This window comes from Vanrija albida (genome assembly GCF_041260175.1).
Source record: "Vanrija albida strain AlHP1 chromosome Unknown contig_4, whole genome shotgun sequence".
NCBI lineage: Eukaryota > Fungi > Basidiomycota > Tremellomycetes > Trichosporonales > Trichosporonaceae > Vanrija > Vanrija albida.
Genome location: NW_027191423.1, coordinates 2973572 through 2989047, shown reverse-complemented (window position 1 = coordinate 2989047; position 15476 = coordinate 2973572). Strand labels below are relative to the sequence as shown.

Sequence of the window (15476 nt, the reverse complement as noted above, 5' to 3'; positions counted from 1 at the left end):
GTCATTGAGCATCGCTGCACGCGCCGCGGCGCAAGGTGCGCGCGATCGACCAGCAGCTCCTGCGTGCTTCGGCCCATCGCTCGTCAGCTGCAGAGCCCGGGGGCACTGCTCGCACGCTCGCACGCTCGCACCGGCCGCACCCACCACGTCGCACGTCTTGGCGCACCGCACCCCGCTCGGCTCGCGCAATCGCCGATCATGTCTGCTTCATCTCATGTATCTACAGCCAATGGTACGGACCTTGCGCGCCAGCAGCCAGCGACGTGCGAGCGGGATACTCTTGTGGCGCTGCTCAGTAGCCACCGACGTAGCCGCCGCCGCCACCGTACGCGACGTTACCGCCGTGCCCGCCCTGCTGGCCCTGCCCGCCCTTGTACTTGTCCTTCTTCTTGTCCTTCTTGCCCTTGCGGTCGCGCGACCCGTCGCTCGACGACGACGAGCTGCCGCTGCCGCTGCCACGCGAGTGCGACTTGCGGCGGCGACCGTGCTCGCCACGCTCTGGGGAGCGGCCGCGCTGCCCGTGGCCGCCCTGCGCCTGGCCCTGCGCCGCAGCGTAGCCGTACCCGCCCGCGACGCCGGCCGGGCCCATGGCCTGCTGCTGATAGCCCGCGCCGTAACCGTACTGGGGCTGCTGCTGCGGGTAGTGCTGCTGCTGCTGCTGGTGATGCTGCTGCTGGAGCTTGTCCTTGTCGTCGTCCTTGTCCTTCTTGTTCTGGGCGTCAGCTCGTCCCACGCCCCAGCCCACCTTGATGAACTCGCCGAGGAGTGCCACACCCGCGCCCGCCGCGCCCCCCGCCGCGAGGCTGCCCAGCATGCCAGGCCCGCCCTGCTTCTTCGGGTCGTTGGGGCCGCCCTCGCCCTTTCCGCCCATAAAGTAGTTGGCCGCGCCGGCCGTCGCGGCGCCGACCGCCGCGCCGCCGAGCACGGTGCCGAAGCCGCGCTCGCCGGTGTCGGTCGCGCCGGGGACGCGCGTGTCGAGCGCCGGCTGCTGCTGGACGCCCTGCTGGTAGCCCTGGCCGCCCTGCGCGCCGTAGAAGCTCGCGGCCTCGCCCTGCGCCGCCTGCAGCTCGGCCGTCTGCGGGTGGTACCACTGGCGCGTGTTGGTCTGGGGGTTGAACTGGAGCGTGAGCGGGGCCAGTGGCCAGCTGGTGACTCACGTATTCGTACTTGTTCGCCTGGGTGTCCCAGCGGCGCTGCCTGCATGTCAGCGGGGGAGGGGTCGCCCACGTACCAGGGGAAGGGGGGCTCGGGCTCGGTGCTGGGGTTGTACATTGTCGGGTGTGGGTGGGTGAGTGTGTGGGTGAGTGAGTGGGTAAGTGGGTTGAGTGAGTGAAGAGAGGGGATGCGCGACACCACCCTCCTTTATACCCCACCGCCTGCACCTACGCCTTCCCCCTCGCCCTCGCCGTCACGCTCGATGCTGCAGTCGTGTCATGGTTCTGTCTACATACAACTGGGCGCGGCGGGCGTGTGTCTGCACCGCCGTGGCGCCGCCCTCGAGTGTCCGTCGTCTTCGTCGCGCCGTGTGTGCTCTCGCCTCGTTTCTCACGCACTACTTGCGCTTCTTCTGCAGCCTGCGCTTGGCGCTGCCCTCGTCCTTGTTGAGCAGAATTCCTGGGGGCGGGGTAAACACTACTGAGCGGCGGCGCGGGTGGGTCTGGCCCGGGGACACCGGCGTGGACGCACTCGACGGAACGGGGGTTTCGGCCTGGGCCGCCTGGGTCGCGTCTGTCTGGCGCGGGCCGGGGCTCAGCCTGTCGTTGGGCACTGGCTGGCTCGCCACCGCGCCGTTCGGCGGCGTCGGGGGGAGGTACGCCGTTGGGGGCGGCACGCGCGCGCGCGAAGGCCCAGCCGCCGTCTCTGACAGCGAGTGCACGTGCCCGTTTGCGCGGGGCGGGGTGAGCGGCGGCGTCAGGGGTGCCATGGTGCCGAGGTTGGGCGTGGACACGGACGCGGCGCGTCTCAGCGCCGGCGGGGTCGGCGTCGGCGCGAGCTGGCGGAACGGCGTGACGGTCACCGCCTTGGACTTCTTGCCCTGCGCTGTCAGCTGCGTCCCGCGCAGACGAACCTTGAGTATGCGGCTGAGGAAGGCGCGCACCCCTCCCTCTGGCTTCGGGCCTGCCTCGGGCACTTGCTCACGCGGGAGCGGGTCGCGCGGCGGCGGGGCAGACGGCTTGGGCTTCTCCGGCAGCTGCTGGAGCGACCATGAGCGTGCGGCAGGCAGCGCCGACGTGCTCGCGCCGGCCGCGGCGTGCGCATACATCGACTGCGCGCGGCCGTCGGCCCTCCCGCCGGCGGGGGAGAGGGCATCGTAGCTCTGCGCGCGGGCGAAGCGGATCGGCGGGGCCATGGGCGGCGCCGCGCCGGGCGGAAGGCCTCCTGCCCCCGACACGGGCCAACCGGGCAGGTCGTAGGTCGGGAGCGCGGAGGCGGGCGACGTCGGCGGCGTGCTCGGCGGCGCGGGGGAGGCGGGCTCGGCTGGCTCGGCGCTGGCGAGGGGCGCGCGCGGCGGGCGGATTGGCACCTGCTTGAACGACATCAGCTCGCTGAGGGGGCGGGCGCGCGGCCCGTGTCTCGCGCCGAAGGGGAGGCCCGGTGGAGGCGGCGACACGGCGGGGGTCGGCGGCGGGGGGGAGGGGAGCGCGGGCGACGGCGGCGGGGGCGGGGCGTGCTCTGGCGGCGAGAGCGCGCGGAGGAGGACTGGCGTCGCCGGCGTGGTCGGGGTGCGGATGTCGAACTCGCTGCTCGCGCGGCTCGAGGGCGGACGCTCGACGCTGGCGGGGTCGACCTGTCGTTAGGGCTGGTACAACGACGACTTACCCAGACCCAGTCCGAGCTGAGCGGGTCCCAGTGCCGGATACTGCGGTCAGCGAGCCCTCGCTTTGGGCACGCACCTCGGCTGGGGCAGGTCGGAGACGGGCGGGAGCGGCGCCGGGGCGACGACGCGGGCCGACATGGTGTGCGCGTGTGCGTGGCTGGGCGGTGCACTGGGTGAGTGGGTTATGAAGAGGATGAGAAGGGCAGGCCTCGCTCGAGCCCGCTCAGCGACTCGCTTCGTCGCGGCCGTTATCGCCGGCGTCGTCGTCGTCGTCGTCGTCGGCGCCGTCTGGCTGTCCCCCCCCCGGTCGCACATTCAGACTGCGCTAATCTCGTATCCAGACCGCATGCCGCAATCTCGAGAGCGTTTGCCTCACACTCGCCTGGGCATGCCGACATGCGCCTCCCGCGGCATAAACAAGGTTATGCATGCGGCCCACCGAGCAGCCCGATTGCAGCAACGGCATCGGCCAGGCCAGGCCGCAGTGTGCGAGCCGCCCGAAGCCCAAACCCGACGGACGACGTCTCAAGCCGCCACACAGCCGACACTCGACACACACTCATCCATCGACATCCACTGTCCGTACGTCGTACAACCTGTCCATGCACACACACGCCTAGCGGCGCTTCGCCTCAGAGCGCGCCGCGAGGCTAGCGTACGCGTCCCACGCCGCGGCGTTGACCCACGCCGGCGTCGGCGGCGGGACTGGGCCAAAGTCGTGCAGCTGAACCGGCGGCTTGGGGTCAGCCGGGCCCGGCGCGCTGGCGGCACGCTTGCGCTGGCGTCAGCCGAGCTACACCCCACACCCACCTTGAGGATGGTGCCGATAGCGCTGAGCCAGGACGCAGCGCGCGCCTCCGCTGGCTGGTCCTTGCGGCGGCTGAAGAGCGACTTGGTGCGCGCCTGTCTTCTCGCCTTGCTCGGCTCGGGCGCGCTGGTTACGGAGAAGCGCCCAAACGCAGCGGGCAGGCCCACGGCAGGCGGCGCAGCGCCGGGCGGGAGCGCTGCCGTCAGCTTTGCAGGCGCCGCACCCACCATAAGCGTAGTGCCGCGGCGACTTGGGCGGCGGCGTCGGGGGCTGGCTTGACTCGCTCGACTCGGCGGCGGCGGCGAGGGGGGACGGCGCGAGGACGCGCGGGCGGACCCACACCCACTCGCGGCGGGCGGCGTCGAATGCGCGTATGCTGCGCGAGTTAGCGGCGGCGACAAGGCAAGGGGGAGGCAAGGGGAGGCGGGGTAGGGGGCGGCGACGCAGCACGCACCGCGGCTCGGGAGCCCTGGGCGGGGTGTGGTCGGGCTCCATTGTGAGTTGGGGAGGGATCAGTGCGCCGTCGTCGCCTCTGCCGTCGCCTTTATAGACGAGGGGGACGGGGGACGAGGGGGACGAGAAACGGAGCGGACGAGCGCCAAGACGTCGGGATACACTGCACACTCCACGGCGGTGCATACACAAACACAAGACTACTTCTCGCGCTCGGGCTACTCGTCGCGCTCGAGCTCGCGCCGCCCGTACCCGTATCCGCCCCCACCGTACTGGGGCCCGCCGCCGCCGCCGCCATACTGAATCGGGCCGCCGTACCCCCCGCCACCTCCGCCGTAGCCCCCGCCGTACTCGTCGCCCCCGTAGCCTCCCCCGCCGTACTGGGGCTCCTGCGGGTGGCCGTAGCCCTGCTGACTTTGACCGCCGTATCCTTGGCTACCTTGAGCGCCGAATCCTGCTTGCTGGCCGCCGTATCCCTGCTGGCCTTGCTGGCCGGGGTATCCTTGCTGCTGCTGCTGTCCTTGGCCGTACTGCTGGCCCTGGCCGCCATACTGGGGCCTGCCCCCGCCACCCCCGCCTCCTCCCCACCCCCCATAACCGGCACCACCAGGCGGCCCACCCCACTGCTGCGGCGGCGCATCATACTCGTCCTCGTCGTACCGCTTCTTCTTCTTCTTCTTCCCCCCGCCCAGGAGGCCGCCGAGCCCGCCCAGCGCGCCGAGCGGGCCAGCCTCCTCCTCGTCGTCCTTCTTCTTCTTGCCCATAAACTGGTCGAGCACGCCCGAGGAGAGGATGGTGCCGATCCCGCCGCCGCCCAGGGCCGCGAGGGGGCCGCCCGCGCCGCCGGGCAGCGCGCCGAGCAGGGCCGCGAGCGGGTCGTCTGGGGCCGGGGCGGCGGCGGCGGGCTGGCGTCAGTGCTGGATAAGCGGGCGGGGACGTACTGCCTCTGGGGCCGCTGGGGGAGGGCCGGGAGGGGGGCCGGGTGGTGGACCTGCGGGCGGGGGCGGGCGCGCGGGCGGCGCGAATGAGCCCGGAGCCGGCGGCGGGGGCGGGGGCAGCGGAGGGGACGAGCCGTAGTACTCTGCTGCTTCGCCCACTGGCTTGGCTGGGGCCGGGGCGGGGGGTGGGGCTTGCGGCGGCGGCGCGGGTGGTGCGGCGGGGGCGGGCTGTTGCTGGACTTGGGGGGGTGCCTGCTGGGGTAGCTGGGGCTGCGGCTGCTGCTGGGCTTGGACGGGCTGCTGCTGCTGAGGCGGCTGCTGGAGCTGCGGCGGCTGCTGGAACTGGGGCGGCGGCTGCTGGGGGAGCTGAGCGACTTGGGGCGGCGGCGACGGCGGGAGGAACTGCTGCTGCTGCTGCTGCTGCTGCTGCTGCTGCTGCTGCTGCTGCTGCTGCTGCTGCTGCTGCTGCTGCTGCTGCTGGCCCCCGCCGCCAGCATACAGCCCCTCGGGCGGGTCGTAGCTCGCCTGCTGTGGCGCCTGCGGCGCCGGCGCGCCGTCTCTGGTCCGCACGGCGTGATGCTTGCCCATGGTGAGGTGAGGTGGACAACGACACGTAGCGATGTCAGTGCTGATCAGTGCGAGGCAATGCGCGTGCGAGTGCGAGCGCGCGCGAGCACGTCGCTCGTCGCTCGCACGACCCCTCTCATCGCCATCGCCACCCTTGTACTGCATCTGCCGTGTATGAATTTACTCCCCTCCACTGCCACAACTGGGGCCGGCTACAAACTAATGCCCCTGGCCCGGTCTACCGCCCTCCCCCTCGCGCTTGCCCATCGCCGCGCCGAGCAGCGAGCCAAGTCCCGAGCTCGAGCTCTGCCCGTGCCCGCCGCCGCCGCCGCCTGCGAGCCCGCCAATCGCGGCAGCAGCGAGCGCCTCGAAGCCCGAGTTGCCGCCGCCGCCGTGGCCGCCCCCGTGACCGGCGCTAGGCTTGTGCGTGGCGTAGTTGATCCCCGCGGCGACGAGCTGGCTAGTGAGGTCGGGCTTGGCGTGGCTCTGCTGCCCGTGCGCCGGCTTGCCCGTCGCCGCGGCGAGGAGGCTGCCGCCGAGGCTCGGCGCGTGCTGCTGCTGTTGCTGGGGCTTGGAGTAGCCGAACGCGCCGAGCATGCTGTCGAGCGCACTGGGCGGGGGCGGGGGCGGGGGCGTCGGGGGCTGCGCGTGAGTGGTGTCCGTCACTGACTTAGGCACCACCCACCTTGAAGAAGCCGCCGATCATGCCGCTCAGCCCGCTGCTCTGCTTGGGCGGCGGCGCGCCCGTGAGCTTGGTCACGTAGCTGTCGACGTAGTGCTGCGCGACCTTGCCTTGGATCCAGGTCCCGAGGGAGCGGTCGCCTGGGGGTTAGCTCGGCGTGTACATCGTAAAGAGCTACCCACCACCGCCTCCAAGGCTGCGTTCACCTGCTGCGGTCAGCTAGCTCTGTGTTTACCAGCTAACCCACTACCCTCGATGCCGCGCTCGCCCTCTGCATGGGTCAGCTCTATTCACAGAGGGGCTTGCCGAGCTGGCTCACCCCCAGCGATGTGCTCGGTACCTGCATTGTCAGCTCCGATGCTGGACCCTTGAGCTACGCACCCGGCCACTCCCACTGGCGCGTCGGCGGCTCGGTGGTGGGGTTGACCTGCTGTCAGCTACAATCTGGATATTTCAGCTCACGAAGAACCACTGCTGGTGGCCCTGGTCGAACTGCTTGATCCTGCGGTGTCAGTTGGCTCTCTTGGTTCTTTTCAACCGACCATGGGGCGGGCGGGTCGGGGGGCGTAGGGGCCTGAGTTGGGCTTGGGGCCGACATTGCGCAGTGGTGGAAGAGTGAGTGGAAGGAAGAGAAAGAGGAGGAAGACGAGGATATATAGGTTGCAGTGTGAAGGAAGGGAGGGAAGGCGAGGAAGGCATGACGCTGTGTCACTGCAGATCCCATAGAGGCGGTCCGTGCGTCTCGCCGGGCGCAACATAGCTTTGGCCCCGCCAAGCGCCTCACACCGCCACACTGCCACATTGCACCACCACCACCACCACATAGACTCCCAATACTGCATCGCGAGCCCATCTATATGCGTACCGACGTCCAGCCTAATCCGAACACGGCGTATCCCCTAATCACAGCTGGTGGGTACCAGCGTTTTGTGTGCCAGCCTCGGCACCGCCTAGACATTGACACGGCAGTTGTTGAGCGCGAGGATGAGAATGTCCTGTGCGCCCGACACCTCGAGCTCGTCCATCACCTGCGCCATCTGCTTCTTCTCAATCATGGACGACACGGCGACCCAGCCCTCCTCGTCGAGGCTTGACACGGTGGGCGCGCGGCGACCGGGCGTGATCTTCAACGCGTTCTGCAGGTTCTTGCGCTCGATGTTGTACGACGCGTAGACGTACTTCTGGGCCGCGATGACACCGGCGATGCGGCGCTTGATCATGTCGACGATCGGTGCGAGCTCGGGCGTGAGCGACGCGTGCGGGGTCGAGGGCGCGATGAGCACGGCCTCGGAGGACATGAGGGTGTGGATGGCGTGGAGGCCGGCGGCGCGCATGGTGTCGCCGGATTCTGAGGCGTCAGCGGGGCACAAGGGTACGAGCGAAGCGAGTGCCCGAGGGCGAGGGTCACCGAGGCACGTGAGCCATCGGTGACTCGTAGCTGTCACTCAAGCCCAAGCCCACTCTACTCACCGACAAGGTCAACTGTGGCGTGTCAGCACAGCCCAAACACCGCTCCACGCTACTCACCAATACCATCGGCCATGCCGAGCGCGCACGCAGCCTCGACACTGCCGCCGACGTACTCGACGCTCGTCTTGGCCTCCTTGCCGGCCGCCTTGGCGTCCGCGTCGACCTTGGAGAAGAGGTCCTCAGCGAGCACGTTGAACGAGGTGGCGATGCGGCCGCCGGCGAGCTCCTCGATCGTCTGCTTTGGCCCAGTGACGGGCACCTGCACCTGGAGCTTGCACTTGCCAAAGCCGAGGGGCAGGAGCTCCTTGATGGCGTCGCCGTGCGTCGACTCGGCGATCACGTCCTGGCCCGTGATGCCGAGGGAGACGGAGCCGAGGGCGACGAAGCGCGGGATGTCGGAGGCCGGGAGGAAGACGCTGGGGGGGTCAGGGCGGGGTCGGAGGCGACGGAGGGGCTTGCGGAGCCTACGCCTGCTCCGCTCGCTCGGCCTGCGGCCGAGCTCGACTTACAGCGCAATAGGGTGGTTCTGCACGAGCGCCACGTCGAGCCGGTGCGCGCGGTTAAACTTGATGTCGGCGCCGGCGAGCAGCTCGACCGTCTTCTCGTACAGGCGGCCCTTCTTAGGAATGGCAAAGAGCAGGCGGTCCTTGAGGCTGTCGACGAGGAGGGACATGGCCGACTCTGAGCCAAACGACGACTTGGCCGCGCGGTCGTTGCCGCCCGACGGCGCGGGGCGGCTCAGCGTCGTCGAGGACGCGAGGTTCATGGGGGTCTGGGCGCCGGACATGGTGTGGTGTGGGAGGGGCAAGAAGCAAGAGGGCGCGCTGATCGTTTCGGCTGGCGGAACTGCGTCGAGCAAGGCGTTCCACGGGTCTAGATATGGGCCGGAGATGAAGATGGACTACGATCGCACGTTGTTGTTGCCGGTGCTGGTTGCTGATGCCGCCTGCTTGGTTGCTGCACTTTGTGATTTGCTCAGGTCCCATTTTCAGAAATCGTCGAGTCGGCCCGGTTTCCAGCTGCCAAAGTTAGGCGCGCGGGTTTCAGCCTTTTACGCCGACTTTGGGGTTCGTGCCTATTTTCAGTCACTGGTAGGCGCGCGTATTCACCACAGTCGAACACAATACAGCCCACCCATGCACACTGACATGCTAAACTATACACATGAAGCCCAAAGAGAGTAGCCAGAGAGCGGCTAGACCACGCCTGATGCACCCCGCACCTACCCAAACCCGGCGAGGTCGAGCGCGCTGATAAACTGCGACGTCGGCGGCTCGTCCTCGTCCTCCTCTTCCTCCTCCTCCTCGTCCGACTCCTCGTCCTCAGAGTACTCGTCGTCCTCGAGGTCCGCGTCGTCCTCTTCATCCCTGTGACTGTCCTGACCTTCGTCTTCGTCGTCCTCATCGTCGTCGTCGAACGCAGACACGTCGCCCTCGATCCCGCCTGAGCCACCGCTCGGCGTGCGGCCGTTCCACCGCGCCGCACTTGGCCCAGTCTCCCCTGTCGGCGAGTCGTTCAAGTCGGTCTCTGGGTCGAATCTCGCATTGGGGTCGTGGAATGACACCCGGCGCGCTCCCATTCCGGGGGCGACTGGGGCCGGCGGTGCGTCGGCCGCCGACGTCGAGGTCTGTGTGAGGCCCAAGGAATCGGACGCCTCGCTTGTCGGGGTCTGCCTTGACAGCCCAGACTTTTCGCTGCGTGGCTGTGATGTCGACACCGTCGCAGCGGCCAGCGGTGGTGCGGCGGGAAACGTGAGACGCATGCTCGGATGCCGCCGCACCGTCAGAGGGTTGGGGAATGGCAGAGACGGGGCTGCAGATCCTGTTGACGCCGTGCTCGCGCCAGACGCCGCCCTGTCCCGATCGCTGCGCATTGACGGCGCACTGGAAGTTGACCGCTCGTTGTTGCGGAAGGGGATGGTGTGCCGTGACTTCTCGGGGATCACGGGCACCGACGGCCACAGCCATGATGGGTACGGTGCTGGCGGCAGACTGAGCGACGCCTGTGGGTCATCCTTGCCTCCTGAGAGTGACAGGTAGGACGTCATGAATGACTCGAGTGGGAGATCGTCGTGGTCTGGCTCGAATCTGGCGGGGTCAGCCGCGCTCGCGATCGCCTCAGCTCACCTGAAGATCTCGCTCATGATGCAGTCCCGATGCCAGCCTTGCAGCTTGCGAAGTGCCGCAACGACGAGGGTCGTGTGCGAGGTGCCATCGGCGTCGGCGATATAGATGGGGTACGCCGCTGGGTTGAGGAGGATCTGGGAGGTGTGAGCGCTGCTCGGTGGGATCGGAGGTGACGGGCCCGCCGACCACGGCGGCGGTCACTCGCTGCGCGAGCAACACACCCCTCCAACCGGCGCCCCGCCTCCCCAGTACTCACCTTGAGCACGTCGCCCACCTCCTGCCTCTCCATCCCCAGCTTCTCCTCGGTCATCTTCTCCGCCTTGACCCACTGGACGTCGATGCCGCGCTTGACCGCCCAGACTGCGAGGGGCTCATCGTCCTTGAGGGGCTTTTTGCGCAAGCACACCAGTGTCTTTATTCCCAATCGCCGGAGGAAGGACGCGTTTCGTGCTGCTGGGAACGAGCCGCGATAGAGGATATGGTTTGAGGTCGAGCTTGGTCCGAGGGGAGCCGACACGATGCTGAAGTGGTAGGGAGGGGTGAGCATTGTCGGTGTATTGGATGCTCTGCTTGCTGCAGCCTGAGCTGCGAGCAAGTGGGCAGCGACCGAGGCGATGGACGGGTAGTGGACGAGATGACGAGGGGTGTCAAAGTAGAGCTGTTGTTGCTGTTGTTGAGTCGTTGTGCTGCTGTCTGTGCCCAACACGACGACTTTCAGGGGTTTGCCGCCTGGACGACGTTGCGAGATGCTGATGCAAGTGCCGGCGGAGTGTGAGGCACCGTCCGCCGCCGCTGCCGCCTCGGCCGTCATTGTCGGTTGGGTGGGGTGGGGCCTTGCTGCGCTTTACTCGGCGTCGCTAGTCGTCGACGTCACCTAGGAAATGCGCCGAGCACAAGCACGGGTTTGGGTTTGGATTGGGCGGGATGCGACGTGAGGTGGGGGATGAAGAGAGAGGAAGAATGTTGACGGCATGCATAAGGCAGAGTAGGCCGTGACAGGTGACGGATTGTTTGGCGCTAGGCAGGTCAGTCAGACGACGAGTCGGTTGCATCATCGTCATCCATTCATTTCAAGCCCCCTTCCTCCCCTATCCGCTCCACTCCACACACTCTCTCTGTCTCTCCTCATTGCTCTCGTCAACAACAACAACAACACTCTTTGCATCACATCAATAACACACAGCGCACGACTGCACTCCCCGCGACCTACACCATCACCCATCACACCTTCCCCCGCGCCACCCACAACGGCCATGTCATCCTAGTCAAACTTTCCCAACATCCCACACCAAACGCGACATGTCAAAGCCGACCTTCCTCCAGTCGGTGCTAGGCCGCCCATCGCGTAGCTATGTCGACTTTGCTCACGTCGACGACCATAGCCTGAACCGCACGGCGTCGACATCGAGCTTCGCGTCGAGCGGGTACGGCACCGACAGGCGCTTCTTTGCCGCCGGCTCGACCTCACCCCCACAGCGTGCACGCTCGACGCGCCAGACAACCGCGTCCTTTTCACATCACGATCGCGCCGACTATGACATCCACGACGTCGCAGAGCGCAGCAGCGATGTCGGCACCCGCGAGCCCTCGTTCCCCGCCTCCATCCACGAGCGAAGAGCGCGCAGAGTCACAAGTGATAACGCCTTACGTTATGCCGCGCCGCCTCGGCATCTTGCATTCGACGAGCAGGAAGAGTACGATGCCCGCGGCGACCACACGGACAATCGTACAGAGGCCATGAAGCGTCGGAGCACACGTTCCACAGCCTCAAACGGTCCCGTGCACGACCACGAGTATAACGAGCCCGAGCGCGCCCACCGCGCGCGCGAAGTGACCTACGCCGAGGACGATGCGCTCGAACATGGTCATGTTGCCAAGCAGCCAGTTGTCGACTTTGATTCCCGGGATAAGCTGGCCCCACGCACTGGGTCTGATCTCTCGGTCGCGTCGGCGTCCAGATCAGTGTCGTCGGGCTCGGCGCCGGAGTCTCTGATCGTATCTCCGCAGACGGCTACCACGCCAGGCTTGGAGAAGCCGAGCGAGCCAGGTCGCGTTCGCTTCAAGGCTTTGGCTGCCCAACCCGAAATGCCCGTGTCCAAGCCCGAGCTGCAGCCCACGCTCCCCGTGCCTGTTGTGGAAGACAGCGACAGCGACTCAGAAAATGAGCAGTTCTTCACCCCGGCCTCCTCGTTCGTCTCACTGAGCGACACACTCTCCGACACCGAAGCCGAAGAGACACCACAAGTCGTTACTACTGAGCTTCCCATTCTAAGACTTCAACCGCCGACGCCAGCGCCAGTACCCGACCCTGTCACTTCCCCACTCGGCGCGCCGCTGGCAGACGACGACTCTCCGACCACTCCCCGAGCCTACCTCGCTCCTGGTGATGCTGAGAGGATACCGCTCCATCTCGACTCCTTGGACGAAGAGCTGGACCAGGTGCCCGAGGTTGTCGAGCGGCCGAAGATGCGCAGGAGCAACTCCAGGAAGAGTGTCGACGCACTGCCAGCAAAGTCGAAGAAGAAGCCTTCCCCCCAGCCAGATGCCGCATCATCAAAGCCGAAGAAGGTTCCTGTCGTCGAGATTGGCACCACGCCTCCCAAGCCAAAGATGACTTCTGCGCCCGAGATCGAGGCCCCGCCGCCTCCTCCCAAGTCGGCATCGAATGCCCACGGCCGCGTCAGAGGCGCGGAGGTTGTCATCCTCAACGGCGACCGTCCCAGCCGCCCGACGCTCCAGCGCGCCTCAAGCAGCGCCTCGACAGCTCGTCCGCGCAGCCAATCTGCATTCAACCTTGACGATGCAGCACCGCCAGCGCCTTCCCTCACACGCTCCAAGTCGACCAAGTCGGTCAGATCCGTCAAGTCGGTGAAGAGCCTCAAGACCAAACCGCCAGCTAAGGCGCTGTCTGATGTCGGCAGATCGACGCCCTCTCGCGCTTCCCCATCTCCCCCAGCGTCCGTCATTGCAGCGCTCGCTTCAGGCCACATTCGCCGCGTTTCCCACGACTCTCCCGACTCGGCATCTTTGGCTCCCTCGGAAGTCTCATTTGCCCCGTCTGCGACCCGCTCCGATAGTGGCAGCATTGGGGGCGTCCGGGCAGCAGGGTATGGCAAGGGCGGATGGGCGGCTGCGTCGGCGGCACCTGTCGTCATGTACATGCCTCAAGAGGGTGATGACGGGTGGGCGGCGTTCCAGCCCCTCCCACCGCGATCTCGCTTTGCGCCAATGCCTGGTGCACCTCCAGGTACCCCGCATGACGGACCACAGGCCAGCTCAGATGGCAGCAAGTATAGCCAGTACACTCCGACCTGGGCGTCGAGCGCCTCGGTCCCGAGCCAAACGTCGGTCGCACCGAGCACAGGCAGCGGCGGCTCGAGCGGCCCAAACTCGAGAAGGCCAAGCAGCGAGGTGGGAGGTCATGTACTTCCACCTCCTCCTGCCCCACTACCTGCGCCGAGCAAGCTTCGCGAAACCGTGCCCGATTCTGATTCCGACTCTGAGGAGGAGCTTGAAGCACCGAGCAGGTCTTACGCGCGTCCAACACAGTCGGCAACCCCTCTCCGCTTTACCCAGCCCCCACTGCCAACAATGCCTGTTGCTGAGCCTGCGTACGACTATGCCAGTGAGGCGGGTGCTGGTGCTCCAGGAAGTGCTCCACCTAGTGAGGCCGGCTCGGGTTCCTTCAACGGCGCTGCATGGAGAGGGCGGTTGATCTCTCCTGATCCGTACGACGTCCCCCGCTCGAGGACAATGTCGATGACGGGATCTGTTGCTTCCTCCTCGCCGCGGCGTGCTTCGTTCACCCCGCGCATGCCCTCCTCCCAGCTCACACAGGAAGAAACGCACTATAATCGTTTCTCTGCCGACGGTCAAACCCACTACAACAGATTCAGCAGCCTCGCGCAGCCGTCGACCCTCAACCCCGACGCCATCACATTCCTTCCCGTTATGACCTCTGAGGACTCGGATCGCCTTTACGCGCCCTCGGAGCCAGGCGATGCCACTGTCAAACGCGCGAGCTCCGTCTGGAGCCTTCCTCGCCTCGCACGGTCGCAGTCTGGTCGCGCCCGTTCCGACGTAGGCCACTCGCGCTCTGAAGCTGGCCGCGCGTCATCCGACATTGGCACAAACTCCATCCGGCGCAAGTCCATGTCTGGACAGCGCATTCAACTGTCTTCGCAGGCCGATGGCAGTGTTGCCGGCGACATGCCGCTGATGGAGAGCCACGGGCGTGACCAGACTCGCGTCAACGGCTACACCAACCTCATCCTGCCCACTGGTGGTGGATTTGCGGATCACCACGCTCGACGCTCAAGCGACCTCGACTCGCGGGTGCTGGGCCTGCCGCACGCCGCCATGGCTGCCATCACTCTCTCCTCGGCGGCTCCGATCCACCAGAAAGACCCAACGCCGATGCATCTGAGGCACCATCTCCCGGCCCCTGTGGACTTCTCCTCGCATGTCAAGCCCCCTGGCAAGGTCCACGCGTCGCAGATTCTCGTGCAGGTCTATGCCGTTGCGATCGACTACGTCGATGTGCTGGCGCTGGACGACAAGACGCGCGCCGATGTCGGCAAGTGGATCCCCGGCCGGTCCTTTGTGGGCCGTTGCATTGCCGTTGGCGAGCACGAGAAGGACATCCACCGCGGAGACATCGTCGTGGGCTTGGTGGATATCAAGAAGAGTGGCGCGCTGTGCGAGTACATGATCGTGGAGCGCAGACGTGTCGCCCGTCTTACGCACACGAGCAACCACCTCTCGCTCGAGCAACTTGCTGCGCTGCCGGTCCAGGGCATCTCGGCCCATCGCGCTGTTCGCAGCGTGCTCAAGAACGGCCAGCATGCGCTTGTCATGGACGCGCACACCGGCATCCCCGCACTCATCTGCCAAGAGATGGCGCGCCACGGCGTGTTGGTCACGGCTGTCATCTCTGGCGGCGAGGACCACGGGCGGGAGCAAGCGGTGTGCCTGCAGCACGGCGCACGCGGTGTGCTCACCGGCTCACCGGCGACGGTGATGAATCGGCTGGAGGAGTCGTCTTTCGACATTGTGGTCGACTCGCGCGGCGGCCCGGTAATCTACGAGGCTGCGCGACGCGTGCTCGTCGACGGCGGGCGGATCATCTCGCTCGCGTCGGCCGAGCCGTCATCCGCTGCCGCTGCCGCCCCACCCCGCGCGGCGTCCGGCCTCGCCAACATCAAGGCCGCCTTCTCCAAGGCCAAGAAGGGCCAAAAGAACATCAAGTACACATATGTCCCGCCTGCAGGCACTGGCGAGCCCGAGGTCGACGCTAGCGGCCTCGATACCCGCGACGTGCTCGAGGAGCCTGTCATGGCGGTGCTGCATCCTGTCGTGCGGCACACTGTGCCGTTGGAGCGCGGCGCCGAGGTGTTCAGGTGGAGCAGCGACGGCGTCGACCGGCTGGGCGTGAGCGCCGTGCGGATCATCAACTAGGCGAGGCCTGCCTGCTCTGCACCTCTGCACTGCCAACTGGACATTAGAATACACACAGCATTGTAGCATTGTAGCACACGCATAGACATAGACTCATCTATAGTCGTATAATTGCATCAACGATACTTGTATTGCTTGCGGGCGAGTGAGGCGGCGC

General features: G+C 66.9%; 7 protein-coding genes across 7 annotated transcripts; 1 reads left to right on the top strand and 6 right to left on the bottom strand.

Moving 5' to 3' along the window:
* Positions 1 to 292: 292 nt before the first annotated feature.
* Q8F55_005925 (uncharacterized protein) lies at positions 293 to 2956 on the bottom strand (the record flags this gene model as incomplete). The annotated part of the gene is made up of 6 exons (XM_069354403.1): positions 293 to 1117; positions 1158 to 1258; positions 1383 to 1420; positions 1554 to 2035; positions 2069 to 2774; positions 2895 to 2956. 6 exons carry the CDS (start codon positions 2954 to 2956, stop codon positions 293 to 295), a joined length of 2214 nt encoding a protein of 737 aa, XP_069209045.1.
* Positions 2957 to 3434: 478 nt separating this feature from the next.
* Positions 3435 to 3856, bottom strand: Q8F55_005924 (uncharacterized protein; the record flags this gene model as incomplete). The annotated part of the gene is made up of 2 exons (XM_069354402.1): positions 3435 to 3596; positions 3629 to 3856. 2 exons carry the CDS (start codon positions 3854 to 3856, stop codon positions 3435 to 3437), a joined length of 390 nt encoding a protein of 129 aa, XP_069209044.1.
* A 441-nt stretch (positions 3857 to 4297) lies between these two features.
* Q8F55_005923 (uncharacterized protein) lies at positions 4298 to 5605 on the bottom strand (the record flags this gene model as incomplete). The annotated part of the gene is made up of 2 exons (XM_069354401.1): positions 4298 to 4984; positions 5021 to 5605. The coding sequence occupies 2 exons, from the start codon at positions 5603 to 5605 to the stop codon at positions 4298 to 4300; spliced, it is 1272 nt and encodes a 423-aa protein (XP_069209043.1).
* Positions 5606 to 5803: 198 nt separating this feature from the next.
* Positions 5804 to 6864, bottom strand: Q8F55_005922 (uncharacterized protein; the record flags this gene model as incomplete). The annotated part of the gene is made up of 8 exons (XM_069354400.1): positions 5804 to 6226; positions 6270 to 6406; positions 6449 to 6472; positions 6514 to 6537; positions 6586 to 6606; positions 6648 to 6675; positions 6729 to 6768; positions 6809 to 6864. 8 exons carry the CDS (start codon positions 6862 to 6864, stop codon positions 5804 to 5806), a joined length of 753 nt encoding a protein of 250 aa, XP_069209042.1.
* Positions 6865 to 7216: 352 nt separating this feature from the next.
* On the bottom strand, positions 7217 to 8523 carry HIS1 (ATP phosphoribosyltransferase (ATP-PRTase) (ATP-PRT); the record flags this gene model as incomplete). The annotated part of the gene is made up of 4 exons (XM_069354399.1): positions 7217 to 7614; positions 7737 to 7748; positions 7794 to 8152; positions 8246 to 8523. 4 exons carry the CDS (start codon positions 8521 to 8523, stop codon positions 7217 to 7219), a joined length of 1047 nt encoding a protein of 348 aa, XP_069209041.1.
* A 435-nt stretch (positions 8524 to 8958) lies between these two features.
* Q8F55_005920 (uncharacterized protein) lies at positions 8959 to 10409 on the bottom strand (the record flags this gene model as incomplete). The annotated part of the gene is made up of 3 exons (XM_069354398.1): positions 8959 to 9823; positions 9863 to 9996; positions 10119 to 10409. The coding sequence occupies 3 exons, from the start codon at positions 10407 to 10409 to the stop codon at positions 8959 to 8961; spliced, it is 1290 nt and encodes a 429-aa protein (XP_069209040.1).
* Positions 10410 to 11161: 752 nt separating this feature from the next.
* Positions 11162 to 15319, top strand: Q8F55_005919 (uncharacterized protein; the record flags this gene model as incomplete). The annotated part of the gene is made up of 1 exon (XM_069354397.1): positions 11162 to 15319. The coding sequence occupies one exon, from the start codon at positions 11162 to 11164 to the stop codon at positions 15317 to 15319; it is 4158 nt and encodes a 1385-aa protein (XP_069209039.1).
* Between the last annotated feature and the right edge of the window lie 157 nt (positions 15320 to 15476).